The sequence below is a fragment of the Acanthisitta chloris genome, unplaced genomic scaffold, assembly GCF_000695815.1.
Source record: "Acanthisitta chloris isolate BGI_N310 unplaced genomic scaffold, ASM69581v1 scaffold9254, whole genome shotgun sequence".
Classification (NCBI taxonomy): Eukaryota; Metazoa; Chordata; class Aves; order Passeriformes; family Acanthisittidae; genus Acanthisitta; species Acanthisitta chloris.
This window is the reverse complement of record NW_008669835.1, coordinates 17,581-32,852: the sequence shown is the minus strand read 5'-3', so window position 1 is coordinate 32,852 and position 15,272 is coordinate 17,581. Positions and strand designations below refer to the sequence as shown.

Below are 15,272 nucleotides of genomic sequence, written 5' to 3'. Positions count from 1 at the left end.
ACTGCACAGTGAAGTGCTTCTACTTATTAAAAAAAAAATAAAGGAAAAAGGGAACAGTATTTGATTTGATGGGTTTATGCATGGTCTTATATAAAGGCATGTAAAAATTCTCTTTTCACAGATCAGAGTGGGCTTGGCTCAGACCTTCACCATCTCCCTACTCATGTAAGTGCTGAAAGTCACATCTCCTGGACAGGCTGGTCCTCGCTGCCCTGCGAAGCTGCCCTGGCCACCAGCCCACCTCGACCTGCTGCTTGACCCTGCATCCTGTTCATGGCAATGCCCCAGAATTCCACCAGAGAAAATGGTTTTTGTTTCACTCAGACACTTGACTTCTCCCACCCATCTCCCTGTCCTGGCGAGGCTGGACGGACCTTTAGTGCTGCAAGTGGGCAAGATGCCTGTGGCACCCCAATGAGCAATGGCATCACATCCTCCAGTGCACCCAGCCCCTCTGACTCATGTGCTCAACCCCTCTGCTCCACCACCCCAGGAGAGGAGGAGACCCAGTATGAGGATGGAATTAAATACGTGTCGACTGAAGGGAAGGAACTGGCCTGTGGCTGGGGAAGGTTCACCCCCGGGTGCTTACAGCTCTGTAACACATCCAGGGGTGTCTTGTTCTTCCTCTGCGTGGCCTCCTTCCTGCAAGGCATGACAGTGAATGGCTTCATCAACACTGTCATCACCTCCATCGAGCGCCGCTTCGACCTCCGCAGCTACCAGAGTGGGCTGATCGCCAGCTCCTACGACATCGCCGCGTGTGTCTGCCTGACCTTTGTCAGCTACTTTGGGGGGAACGGCCACAAACCACGATGGCTGGGTTGGGGTGTGCTGGTCATGGGCTTGGGCTCCCTGCTCTTTGCCTTGCCCCACTTTACCACAGGACAATATGAGATACGTTCAGGGACCGAGGTGGGCATCTGTGGGAGGAACCAGAGCCTACCGTGCTCCCAAGCTGCCTCCAGCCTTTCCAGCTACAGGTTTGTCTTCATGCTGGGGCAGTTCCTGCACGGAATGGGAGCCACACCACTCTACACCCTTGGTGTCACTTATTTAGATGAAAACGTCAAGACTAACTACTCCCCTGTGTACATTGGTGAGTGGAGCTGGACGGGCAGCTCAAACCCATGAGCAGGGTGATGGGGGGAAGAGCTGGTCCTTCTGCCTCAGCACCCAACTGCCCACACTGGGAGCACCTCTCCTGACACTGCCCAGTCCTTTGTTCCTGATAATGGGTGAGGTGCAAATCAGAGGGACATGGCAGCTGTTGGGGAGGGTTTGATTTTTTACAGGGAGGAACTGTGAGCACAGCTGGGTGTTTTTCCTCCTGTAGTGCATGCCTTGCAGAGCAGGAGGTGGCTCCTGCTCCTGGCATGGAGCCAGCTGGGGAGAGCCCTCTGGCGTGCTCCGGTGTGCACGTGGCATTAGCATCTCTGGCAGACAGCCACGAGGCCATACCCCATCCGTGCAATCATAAAATCACAGAATGGTTTGGTTTCAAAGGGACCTTTAAAGGTCATCTAGTCCAACCCCCTGCAATAAGCAGGGAGACCTTCAACTTGATTAGATTGCTCAGAGCTCTGTCCAATCTGACTTTGAATGTTTCCGGGGATGGGGCATCCACCACCAGTCTGGGCAGCCTGTGCCAGTGTTTTACAAGCCTCATTGTAAAAAAACTTCTTCCTATATCTAATCTGTCTTTAGATTATCACCCCTTCAGTGCCACAGCACAGCAGGGATGGTTGCTGAGCTGCTCAGCTACTGCTGGTGAAAAGAACAGCCAAGAGAAGAGGCTCAGCTCACTCCTCTGTATCTCTGGTCACTTAGCAGCTGCCAAATACTTACAGTCCTATTTGGTGAAATTGCTAAAAGGAGTGGGTGACCTTTTAGCAATTTCAGAACTTATCAGTCTGCCCATATTGTTGTATCAGAAGGCTGTGTAGTGTGGGAAGGAGATCACAAGGAGATCATCAGCAAGTTGATGATCTCTCCACAGCAGCAAACCAAAATATGTGCCAGTGGTGCTGTGTTTAGCACAGACATTGCATGTTGTTGGTGGGGAGAGAGCACTGCTGCTCATCACACCAGCACTCATCCCTGCTACATCCCTTCTAAATATGGTTTTCCACTGGACCAATTTTGCCAGCCCCGTACTATAAAACCCCCCAGATTCGATGCAAAAGTTTCCTTGGGACAGAAGCATGAGATGAAAACTTGTTAGAACTATCTGGGTTTGTGTCTCAGTGATTTAGGGAGAGGGGTGTGAGGTGGCCAGAGGCTGAGCATCCCACATCCATGAGGAAATTGGGATGCTGAGCACTGGCAGTGCTCTGCAGCATTCCTGACTGACACACTGCTGATTGTCTAACACGGTTTGTTTTCCCTTGCAGCTATTTTCTACACTGCTGCAATCCTTGGGCCTGCAGCAGGTTATCTGGTAGGAGGAAAGTTGCTAACTATTTATACTGAAATTGGCAGAGAGTAAGTCGTTAAAAAACAATCTTGTTCCTTTCCCTTTATACTCTGTTTCCTTTGGGGTAAAAAAAAATAATAACAGTGATCTGAAGCAATGACCTGGTGGCTGGGTGGAAGCAGTGCCTGTGGTGTTTGGTGGTGTGTCTGCATCAGGGGAGAGGCTGGAAGGGTGGTTTGCATTAGTGCTGCTGCTGGAGGAAAATTGCTGACAAACCTGTCAGCTTAAATCCTTCCTCACGCTGCACTGCCTGTGCTAATGAGGCTATGAGCAGCAGGTGAATTTTTTGAATGGGTTCCCTGATGAGGCAAAGCTACCAGCAGTGCTGCTTGTCCTCCCAGTCATCCCACCAGGATGCTTAGTCCCTCCTTGCTTTGTAGTATTTGTAATTTATTCTTGTTTCCTTACAGGCTCTTTGGTAGATCAGGGAATCATAGAATGGTTGGGGTTGGAAGGGACCTCAATGGTCCTCTAGTTCTAATCCCTCTGCCATAGGCAGGGACACCTTTCACTAGTCCAGATGAATGGATTAAAAAGGGGAAGTGGGTTTCCAGGGGAAGGAATGGGTTGTTTCCTACAGCTTCCTTGCAAAGGGTGGTTTTGGGGTAGAACGAGGATCTCAGCAACCCTCAAAGCACGACTGAAAAGTGAGATGAATGTGAGGTGAACATGCAAGTCAGAGATTAAATGATAATTGATATCATTTCCTGGTCTCATTAAGTGTTGTGCTCTCCAGTAAGGCAGGCAGCACTGTGGTGTGGCAGGAGGGATGGTGGATGTGGCATCCCCATCAGATCACTATGAGGGAGACCAGAGCTCAATTTCCTTTGCTGTCATCCCCCCTGTGTCCCCCTGGCCCCTGACAACCTCCACAGGAGGCACACTGAGCTGTCTGCTCATTTCTAACCATTGCCTCTCTGCTTTGCTTCTCTCTTACGTCCTCTCTGCTTTGCTTCTTACAGGATTGACATGGCCCCGGAGAACGCACTGTGGGTGGGAGCATGGTGGATTGGCTTCCTCGTGGGGGCTGGACCAGCCTCTCTCCTCATCTCCATCCCCATCCTGGGGTATCCCCAGCGTCTCCCAGGTATGCAGTTCTGCCACTGCTTCAGGGTTGAGGCTGGGACTGTGTGATGCTCACTCTTGCCTCAAGGCTTGCATCCTCATGCATGTGTGTCACTGGGGACTCAGGGGTAGAGGAAGAGCTTCCAGCGTTTAAGTTGTAATTCCTAAATGGATTTCACTCCCTTGGCTTTCCATCTGCCTTTTTTAGAGCTTCTCCCTTGCAGCCATTGGCAGAGGGAGGGTGTCATGTTGCATTTTCCCCCTTCAAATCTACTGCTTCAGCAGCATCCACATCCCATGGCTGACATGCTCCTTGTTCCCATTTGCCTCTCGTTTTCAGGATCCCAGCGGTATATCGTTATGAGGGTGTCAGAGGCTCATCAACTAAAGGATGGGAGCCACAAAAAAGCATCAGATCCAGACTTTGGGAAAACAGTTAAAGATCTGCCTCGGTGAGCAAACCACCCCATGCCTAAGGTTCAGGTAGTCCTCCACAGAGGGTAGAGAGAAAGGGCCCAAGCTGAGCTTGCTTTCAGCCCTGCCAGCTCCAAGGTTTTGCCCATCTTCAAGCAGTGACATTTTCTTGCAGAGGAGGTTGCAAAGTGCCTGGTCCTATCAGTGCCTGGGAGCTCTTGACAAAGGGGCTGAACCAGAATTGCTACTGGGGATTGCATGGGAGAGCAGGAGACGAGGCTGGTCCTGTCTGGGGTTTTCAGGAGTTCATGTCCACCTGCAGTCCTATGTAACATGCTGAGTTTCACTGAGAGGAGCCTGATGCTAAGCTTTAGATGACAGGAGATGCCTACGCATTGCCAGCTCATTCCCTCTCCCCAGTGACATTATTTCTGCCTCTCTGCTTATGTCTGGCCTCACCTGGCCCAATTGCATGTTTTCCAACATCTCCTTCTTCCCAGCCCCTTGGGGCTTTTTTCCTTTCCTCTATTTTTACTTGTGTTAGTTCCTTGTTTTGTCCTTTTAATGAGAAAAGAGATCAAACACACCCTCTGATTCTCACAGCTCCGTTCCAAGTCCAGAGAACAAGATATCCTTCGCTGTAGCTTTCAGTTCCCTTTCTCTTTTATTCTTAGCTTCCTTGTTTCTTCTTTTGCCTTTGCATCTTTCAGCTACCTTTTATGTGTTAGCACTTCTTATCTCTCTGGCAAGGCAGTGACACAGCAACTCTCTTAATCCCTAAGCTGCTGCTTTACTCTGTGGTGCAGGCAAGCAGGCTTGCACCAAAGGAGGTCTGGTAGGAGTTGGTTTAAAGGGAGCCTGGGTGAGAGCAAGCCAGTGGCCAAAATAAAATGTGGGATTTTTAACATGCAAACTTTTGCTATAGATCTTCGAAATCTTTTATGGTTTTGTTGTTGTGTTGAGTTGTGTTTAAGTGAAGGGCAGGGAGAGAGGTGCTGCTTTATTTCCACCTCAGGGTTGGCTCTGGATGTGGCAGAGGTACCTGGGTCTTGATTCCTTTAGGAGCTTGCAGTCAATAAGGGGATCTTTCTTTTTTGTATTTCTCCCAGGACCATTTCTAGGGAGGAGTTTGCATCCATGTGTGACAGCTGCTCCATGCAAAGGCAAACACTGGGTGTTGCCAAACCCCAGGCTGCTGCCAGCAATTACATCTGAGCTTTAGTTGTGGTCTTTGCTGTTGTGCTGGCACAGGAGGATGGAAGCAGGTGCTCAGTACGGGAGTTTTCAGCACCAGTTGATCTGTGTTGTGTCAACACAGCGACTCACATTGGTCTGAAATTCTTGGAGACTTTGTAGGAAGTTTACCAGGGGTTAAGACAGTTTTATGAAGAATATTACATTGAACAGATTTCAATGCTGTTATTAAATAGCATTCTTGACTGGGTGCCATTTTCCAAGGTCATGGCTTATTCTCTGCACGGAAATTAAATTCAAAACCTGCATTTAAATAATGATAAGGTTATGACTAAACCCAACACGAACAGGGTAGCAGAGAGGGATGAAATTCACTGGTTGATGCTTTTTTTGCTGCTCTGGAACAAAGCTCTCACGTTTCTCAGTGGAGGCTCTCTGACAGCAGGAACAGAGAGTCCTCCTCCTGGAGCATCTTCTTTCACCCCTGCTTCCTGAAGAACAAATACCCAAAGGTGGGCAACTCATATCAAACAATTCAGATCAGTTCAGACCTTAGTGTGGTTTTTGTTTGAAAGCAAAAACCCAACAGACTTCTGTGGTCCCTGGTTTTGATTAATAAAAGGGAAGTGCCTTAAAGGCTTGCTATTCTGGAAACTTGCATTAAAGAGGAGATAACATCTGTGCAGGACATGTGGACCAAACTGGGGAGTGAGGCCAAAGGACACTGTTCCTTTTGTTTTAGTAAGGGATTGTGTGCTACACATTTTCTCACAGTACAGACAGTAACAGTCCCACGAAGATAAGCAGAAATACTGATGAAATAAAATATTGTTCCATGGCATCATGTCCTGTTGAAGAGAGCTTAATGAATTGCTGTATTCACAGTGTTTTTAGGAATGCAGCCCATACAGCTTAATCCTCTGCCCTGAAGAGACTTCTGTCTTAACTCTTTGGTTGAAAAGGCCTGATAAAATAGCATTTTCCTTTCTCTGGTTCCATATGATTGCTCTCATGAAATAACCCCTCCTGTCAGTGCAGAGGGACTCAAACAGAAGACATGTAGAGCTGTGCCAGGAGAGGAGGCTTTGTCCTAGTGAGCTGGGGGATGGAGTTTCTGAGGATCACTCACTGATCTTTCAAGCCCTGATTCTTAGCACAAGAAACTAGGGTCAATATTTCACTCATCACTCTTGGATGAGGTGCAGGGTGGGACTTTGGTTCGTCTCATGGCTTTACTGCAGCTTCCCTGCTATGCAAAGGAACGTTGGTTTACATTCCTGTGGGATGAATGTGCTGCTCTCCACTCCCTTAGCAAGTGTCATTTTGTGCTGTGTGATTGCATACATATCAATCTATTGATGTCTCATTAGCTTGTGTCTGTACTCTGTTACAGTCTGGGGTGCCCTGGGCATGGCAGTGTTTCTCAGGGAAACAGGCTCTGATCACACAGGTAGTCCCAACCTACTCAGGAGCACCATGATGTGATGAAAGAGTTCCTATACATGCTCATATCAGTAAAGACTTGCATAGTCAGCTTTTATAGGGGGTGGGATTCTTCTCTGTGCAGTGCTGAGCCTCCTGAAATCCCTTCAGGTGCAAGAACTGAGGAGAGTCAAGACTGTTCAGTCACTAGGTGGTTTCTGGGTGTGTTTAAAAGTCCTGCTGATAGCAATGAAAAGGTCTGTGTTGACTTTTGTAGGGTTTTATATTCTGTAACTCCTCACAACTACATCTTCTCTCTGCAAACAGATTGAATTACAGGAGTAAATCCTTACTCTTAGCACTGAAAGGAGTTCCTTTGCATTTTTCTACCTGCAAGTCTAAACAGTAACCTTTGGGCAAAAGGCACAAAGTTACACTAGTGCCAGGGAACAACTCTTCTCTGTAAACAGGTGGAGGCACTTTCCATTTTCTGCATCAACCACAAGGTCCACAAGTATTTTCTCGCTAAAAGATTAGGCTTTGTGCTTCCAAATCAAGCACAGTCAAAAAGATCTGGAAAATAGTTTAGTAAATTAAACTAATCCCAACAGCTAACATTTAGTATAAAGCCCCCTTGTAATCAAAGTGTAGGAATGTGTGGTATTTCTGTCTTTCAGCCTCTTTGTTCTTTTGATGTCATGAAATTCTCCACTTTATGTGAGTAAAATTTCAGAAATCTGATGCTGAGCCTCAGCATGTCTCTCACTCACTTCTACTACAGTAGGTTTTCTCTGGTCTCACATTTCCTCCAGAGCAGGGGGTGGTAAGTGACTGTGCCATTCACTTCTGTGAGCATCCCATGGCATCCCTGTTGCTGCCGCTGTTGTGGGATGATGGGTTTGTGCCCATCCCTGAAACAGGATAACCTGTGGCACTGATCTGGGCAAGACTTGGGGAAAGTCATCCAGCAGAATTTCAGGCTTGTTACAAAACATCCCCTGCAAAGCAGTGTCAGCCCTCTTAGTCCAATATCCGAGATAGTGAGAGATAATTGAGACCATCCTATGTGCCCGAGGGCCTTTCCGCATGTCAGAGATGGAATTGTTGCTGGATCTGCATATAAATGACACATGGCAATTTTTCAGGCATATCTATGACTCTCTGCTAAATCCCAGTGGGTTGAAATAGAATGTATTTGCTCAATTTATACATTAAGCTTCAAGTAAAACTGTGCTTAGATTGTGGGTTTGTGATTGTTTTCTGTTTTTCAGTAGATGTAAAGTGTCTTGGAGGTGTTTCCTCCATATAGAAAGGCTTGCTTGGTATTTCCCCTAAGCTGCAAAACATCCATGGTTATCAGAGGTTGTTATTCTTCTGAGGATGTGGGTGCATGAGGAACATGTGTATGTGAGGACGTAGCACAACTTTGTTCCCTGCCCTTGGCTGAGTCAGGAGTCCCAAAATATCTGCCATCACAGACTAATAAAACCTTGAAGTGATTGAGATTAGGTGAGGAGTAATATCCTTTCAGTATTTCCCCATTTAGGAATGGAAAATACTCAGCCTGACCCTAAATGTTGGAAAATTACTGTTGAAATCATCCATGTAGAAGCTGTGGGTGCTCTGAGTGTGCATTCTATCAAACAGATACACTGTTTGTGTCATTGTTTGTGATATCTACTCTGTGCAGGTACATGGGGACAGGTGAGGATATCCTCAGCATCCTTCCTTGTCTGGTAGGACTCAGTAAGCCTAAGTGGAGAAGCTCACTGCTCTTTCAAACCTCAGTTAGCTCCCTTCTGGTATTTTTTTTTTATTTCAAAGAGATGCAGCATCTTACATGCCATCCTTCTAACTTGCAGATAGGGACAGACCTGAAATCAGAATGTGCCACATAGATTCAATTGCACTGTATTTGTCCTTCCCAGGTCAGTCCTGCTGCTTCTGAAGAACCCCACCTTCATCTTCCTCTGCTTAGCAGGAGCGACCGAAGCCACCCTCATTGCTGGGATGTCCACATTTGGACCCAAGTTCCTGGAGTCTCAGTTTAGTTTAAGTGCCTCTGAAGCTGCTACATTATTTGGTAAGGAAACCAGGTTTTTGCAATGTTTTCCCATTTTGCCTACAACAAATAGAAGAGCACTTCAGCTCATTTAGAACGGAGACAAATGCTTTGCAGTTCATTTACAGAGCAGTTGCCCTCTTCAGCTGTTAGATAGGATCGTTTCCCATCCCCATGTCTACACTAAGCACATTTCCAGAGCTGTATCTACTGACATCAGGAAGAAATGTGTCATTTCTGTAGCCATCTGTTACCCTCTAGAGGAAGGCAGAATAACTGTAGTCTGTTCCTTCTAGTGCATTACCAGGAGACATTGACTAAACATTTCCTCTCCCAAGGAATATCTGAGCTGGACATATATTTTGTCAGCATCCCAAAACTGGGAGGATCCTCAGGTAGCTGCTGTAACATAAATCAATGAAGTGGTGCCCAACAAGCATCAAGACTCATGATATGCTCAAGAAGAGTTGGTTTTAAGGTCTCTGGATAGAAGGAGCTGCCAGTTTCATGCCACATCACCTGACCTGTTACACAGGACCATCTATTATAGCAATGTCCATTGAAGCCATGCAGGAACCAAGGGGTCATTTATATGCAATGCACACTGCAATTAATGTCTTCAAACAAGAAAACTTCTTGCTGACATTTCTAAACTTGCTTGTGTGTTTTTTCCCCTCTTTTTTTTCCCCAGGTTATCTGGTTGTGCCAGCCGGAGGGGGAGGCACATTCCTGGGAGGATTCCTTGTGAATAAATTTAAACTCCGCTGTTCAGGAATCATCAAATTGTGTTTACTTTGTACAGTATTGAGTCTGCTGGCAATGCTCATTTTTTTTATCCACTGCCCTAATATGCCAATGGCAGGAGTGACCCAGATATACAATGGAAGGTAACAACACCATCCTTTCTGTCTGGTTAGAATAGGAGGATAACTCCAAATGCACAGTGCTGGTGGCAGCTGTGTGAATGTGTTGGGGATGGAAGGTGATGTCCAGTCAATCTTAGAAACAGACACTGAGGGTGACCCAGAATATAGATGTCCTAATTTTTGCATCTGGATGGAGTTTATGGAAGAGACTCCCTAGTTAGTAAGGGAGGGAAGATCCCTTGGGGATCCACCACATCTCCTACTGTCACCCCTTCTCTTCCTCTACCCATTTCCTTCTGGAAAATGCTGTTCATTGACTGCTCCTGTGTTTCCCTTAGTGCTTTGCCTGGTGGGCACCTAAACCTGGCAGCAGCCTGCAACGCTGAGTGTGGCTGTTTGAAGGAGACCTACAGCCCTGTCTGCGGGAGTGATGGTGTTATGTATTACTCTCCCTGCCATGCTGGGTGCAAACAACTGTCTGAAAACCTCACGAATGGCAAGAAGGTATTTCTGAAAGCACTGTGTATTAACAAGGTGGTGGCACATCTTCTTTGGGATGATTTGGCTGGCTCTGCAGAAGTGTCCACAGGTTTGAACTTTGCTGCATGTCAGTGTAAAAGCCTGGGGCAGGATGGATGCTCTCAGGCATCACCTGGGATGAAGGCATAAGGTACCCTGAGGTTACTCTCCTTTACTTTCCTCAATGTGTCCAACCAGTTTTGCCTCACTTCTGGTGAAACTGTGCTGAAGTCTGTGGTAAATCACTCAAGCAGGTGAGGAGCTTGGTAGGCACGTAGGCACCTAATTCCTGTACTAAAGCTTATTTTATATCTTCACTGAACATCCTTATCTTTCCAGCATGTTGCTCATAGAGCCAGGAAAAGGTTTAAGAAGGGTAGAGATGACATTCAGTGCTCAAGGTAGAATTAATTTCTCTTATTAAATCATCTGTTTTGAAACAGAGATATGTCAAGAATGCAGCTTGATTTCTACTTCCCTCCATTCCAGGAGTGAAACTAGCTGGTTTCTGTCCTTCCTGAACTTCTTTATTTTTAAAGCTTTGACACTCACTGTGCTCTCCTTGGGAGAGAACCCACCAGCCTTTCTTTCCCAGGTCTATTATGAGTGTAGCTGTGTTTACGAGACCCACCAGTCTGACCCTGGCAACGCAGTGGCAGGAAAATGCACCTCCTCTTGTGAAAAACAGCCATTGCTCCTGTTCTTCATGTTTGTGGTCATCCTCTTCACCTTCCTGAGCAGTATTCCTGCCCTGACTGCCACTCTGCGGTAAGCATGGGATGGCCTTGTCTTCCACCAACACTGCAAGAAGCTTCAATATCCACCTCTCCACTTTATCCTGCTGGCTCAAGCCATGGGGAGGGTGTGGTGGGAACCACATTGTTGCTGGCAACCTGAAGGCATCAGGACTCCCTCCCTTCCCTGTCTAGCTGGGAAAGTAAATCTTAGCATTGGAAGCTTTATTCTCTGACATGAGATGCACTCATGTTTAGAGCAGTGGTGGGTGGACATTGCACTGGGGTGACCCTCAGTCTCCAGAGGGGATGGAGGTCCCAGTGGGTCTGGATTCAAGTACATGGCATTGTGGGGCAGGGAGGTGCCAGGCACCCTGGAAACATTTTTAAATAAACCCTTTTTGTTCCCCAGGTGTGTCTCTGACAGGCAAAGGTCATTTGCACTTGGGATCCAGTGGATTGTAGTACGAACACTAGGTATGGAATAGATTGAACTTGCACACTGGTGTGGTCCAGTGCTTTTGTGGAGCGTGTGCCAAGCTGTCACCTAAGAATGAAACATGTTGGGTTGGGAAGGAAGGGAGTGAGACACACACTGTTGAAAGGAGGATGCTTTCTTTTGATTTCAGTCATTCAGAAAAATCTACTTCACTTTGCATGTGATTTTCAAAATGAATGGAGGATTCTGTAACATGTCACAGGTGGCAGAAGAGCAATGTCCTGGCAGTGTGCCCTTGCTTTAAGGAAAAGGAGCAGAGGTGTTGAAAGCTCCTGTGTGTGTCTTTTGACTCTTGTGCAGCATGTAGGTCAGGATGGTCAAAAGACCTGGTGGACTCTCAGATCTTGAAATTCAGTGTAATTTGGATACCTCATAGCTCTGGATGCTGCAGGATGAGTTTTCTTAACCAGGGTAGCAGCAGGGCCTGATGCTTTTCTGCAAGCACCTTGTGACTTGCAGGGCTGGTGTGTCAGCACTGCCCAAACTGAAGGTCCACTCTCTTTTCCCACAGGAGGCATCCCTGGCCCCATCGCCTTTGGATCCATGATTGATAAATCCTGCCTGCTCTGGCAGGACCAGTGTGGTGAGCAGGGTTCTTGCTACGTTTACCAGAACTCAGCCATGGGCCGATACACCCTCATCACTGGACTGGTCTACAAGGTGATGCTGCTGCCAGTTAACTCCACTCTCTGATAAAACAAGAAGGTCTTTAGGAGACATTTTTCTCTGGGAGAGAATTTTACAAAATTGAGTTGTCCTGACCTTCCCCCCCAGATGAAATTACATTTTCACACGGGAATATTTCTCAGGGAAGGTAAAAGCCCCTTTTGCGTCTCACCAGATAATGGTGCTCCAGGCACCATCATTCTCTTAAATTCCCATTACTTTCTAGGCTTGCAGCTTCTGTTGCACCTTATGAAATATCTCCGCTTCTCCCAACAGTAACCAAAGTGATTTTTGCTAGAAGTGGAGTAAAATACATAACTGCAGTGTGTTAGTAAGAGTGAGGGATGGCATTGTGGGCAGGCTGTAAATAACCGTTCCCTGATCACTGCTGGAAAATAAGAGAGCTTAGCACTGTGTTTCTTATTTATTAGCAGAAAAACATCATTTTAACTGCTCCCAAACAAGCACTTGCCCTCAATAGCAGTGTTTAGCAGTTGCTGTGATAAAGAGGCTTTCAAAAGCCTTGCAGCAAATGGCTCAGGCAGTGTTGGCCCATGCAGCACTGCACTCCAGATGTCCATGTGGGCCTGAACTTTTCCAAATTCTCCCTGTCCTGTTGCTGTGGGACAGGCTAAAATCAGATTTTTACCCCCCCCTTGGCTCTGTACACTGTTATGCTGCCCAGGGTGGTCTCCAGCATCACCTCCTCCCCAAAGCTTGGTCAGCAAATGTCGTTCCAGATGTAGGATAGATGTGTTTGGGGGAACAGAAAGTAATGGGATCTCTTCATGGCTGCAGGTGCTTGGGACAACCTTCTTTATAGTCTCCTGTTTACTCTACAAACCTCCTCCACCGGAGTCAGCTCCAGGCAGCTCAGATGCATCTGAAAATGTCAACAGTGACCTCCAAGAACACATGCCTTCACTGCCAGCTGAAGAGCATATATAGTGCTCTACACATGCAAGTGACTTTCATAGCCTCAGTAACACAATGAGAAGACATTATGCAGTCCCAAGGGGTCTTTAAATTAACAGTAATATTATAACTTTTTTAGTTGGAGATAAATAATTTAATTAACCACTGGTGTGCTTTCTATTTTCTTAATGGCAGAAGCACATGGAAAATTGTGTGCTGGTGCCATGTGCAGTTATTTAATTTTATTTAAAGAAAGGGCTACCATAGCTTTATTCTCTGTCTGTGACAAGCGAGGACCAAGTTCTCCACTCGTGGAAATAAGCACCGGTAACTCCAATGGAGCACGTGGGGTTTAAACCACCAGAGGATCTGGGCCCTGGTATCTCAACTGTAAAGCCAACTGTAGCAGAACTTCTGTTGGGACTTCCCAAGCCTGGAAAGAGCACTGCTGTCCTGCAGTCTGCAATGCCAAGAGGACAACTGGTCCTTAAACTGCTGTATGCAAAGCAGACAGCCCTGGCAGTGTCCTCCTCCTTCCTGTGACACACAGCATCGCTCCATTTGTTCAGGAGCAGGTTCTCTCATTATGCAAGTTCTGCTACCATGTGATGGGAGACAGGTCTGAGAGGAGATTTGGTTAGCAAATCCATCAGTACACTACGGACAGCCATCCCCAGAGCTGCTGAGCACTGTACACTCACTGCCTCACTCACTTGCAGGGTTTACATCTTGGTGACACTTCACTTTTGTTTCTCATGTTGTTTAAAAGTGATGCCTTTTGTAATGTACGGTGCAAAACTTGAACTTACTTTTACTGTTTGCTGGGCACGGGAAGATGTGAGATACAGATCTATGCAATGCTTCTCTTTGGTTGTCCTGTAAAGACATTGGGTTTGGGTAAATGGAGAAGTTGGAGTGAATTTAATTTGTTTCTAGATTGCTAGCTGAAGGGATAGGACTGCCTTGTGGAGAGGGGATGCTGACTTGTAAGTGGCTTGCTTGCAAGTAGAGAGGGCAGCATTCCCCAAATGACCTTTGAATGTGCACTTGCAGTATTGATGACCTTTCTGAGGGGCAGAACTGGAAAATGGGGGTGTGTATGCATGACTTCCCTCTCAGCTCAGATCAGGTGAGGTTAGTGCTTGTCTGCCCATATTTGCACAGCCACACGATCCAGGTACATCTCCAGGGGAGGAGAATCCTACATTGTATAAACAATGTTCATGGGGGACAGGACCTACATTACTGAGCTGCAAAACTGGCACTTCTTTTGTGCCAGAAATACTTTGTAGACGTTTTTGTATATTTTGTCTATTTATGCTTTGATAAATGGACACAGGATGGGCATTTGCTACCTTCGTTAGCAAAGGACTGACCTCTGAGCAGAGGTGAAGCTGTTCCTATTGCAGACAGGGATGGCAGGGCTTGAGTGTGGTTGATCTTCAGGGTTATGGTGGTCAAGAAAACAGCTTCTTCCATTCATAGATCCCCTTCCACTAAAGCCAGGTAGTGACATTCCTGTTTCCAAAACCATTGTTTCCCATCCTCTGTTGAGTGCTGGGAGAGACTTGAGCATCCCTGCCCCGTCCCCTGGAAGTGTTCAAGGCCAGGTTGGACAGGGCTTTTAGCAACCTGGTCTAATGGAAGGTGTCCCTGCCCATGCCAAGGGGTTGGAAGAAGATCAGCTTTAAGGTCCCTTCTAACCCAAACCATTCTGGGATTCCATGATTCTATCTCCAGTAACTGCTGGAAAAACTAGAAGTGCTGAAGGTGAGATGAATTGTGGCTTTTGGCTGCCTGTACATGGGCAGCTGGTGCAGCTTTGATGGGGCACAGCATACAGGAGAGCCCTGTTTCCCCAGGGAGGCAGGATTAGACCCACTGATGCAGGAATTAACTCCAACACCACCCAAACACCACAGGCTTCTTCACAATTTCCACATGGGTTTGGAGCCACCTGCAAACACAAGTCTGTCTCCAGGCTTTAGCCTTCCCAGCTTAGACACTTTGGGTACAAGCAGGGAACTTGGATGGGGAAAATGCATGAATGTATTTGGGAATATATTTTATGAATGATGTATATATGAAAGGTAGAAGTTTTTCTTTATATATATATGGATATTGCAATGCAATTTTAGTGTTTATAAAATGAGCTTTTTTTGAGTGTGTTGTTTCCAGAGCAAAACAAAAGCTCATGGAATTCTGGGCATTTATTATGTTGGGAACTTGGATGGGGAAAATGCATGAATGTATTTGGGAATATATTTTATGAATGATGTATATATGAAAGGTAGAAGTTTTTCTTTATATATATATGGATATTGCAATGCAATTTTAGTGTTTATAAAATGAGCTTTTTTTGAGTGTGTTGTTTCCAGAGCAAAACAAAAGCTCATGGAATTCTGGGCATTTATTATGTTGCTGTGGAACAACCATAAGC

At 46.4% G+C, this 15,272-nt stretch overlaps 1 protein-coding gene across 1 annotated transcript; it reads left to right on the top strand.

Moving 5' to 3' along the window:
* Positions 1-273: 273 nt before the first annotated feature.
* SLCO4A1 (solute carrier organic anion transporter family, member 4A1) lies at positions 274-13,189 on the top strand. The gene is made up of 11 exons (XM_009073464.1): positions 274-1,099; positions 2,394-2,484; positions 3,439-3,563; positions 3,882-3,993; positions 8,500-8,654; positions 9,325-9,520; positions 9,838-10,003; positions 10,614-10,786; positions 11,165-11,229; positions 11,763-11,911; positions 12,716-13,189. The coding sequence occupies exons 1-11, from the start codon at positions 274-276 to the stop codon at positions 12,863-12,865; spliced, it is 2,208 nt and encodes a 735-aa protein (XP_009071712.1). The 3' UTR covers positions 12,866-13,189.
* Positions 13,190-15,272: the final 2,083 nt, after the last annotated feature.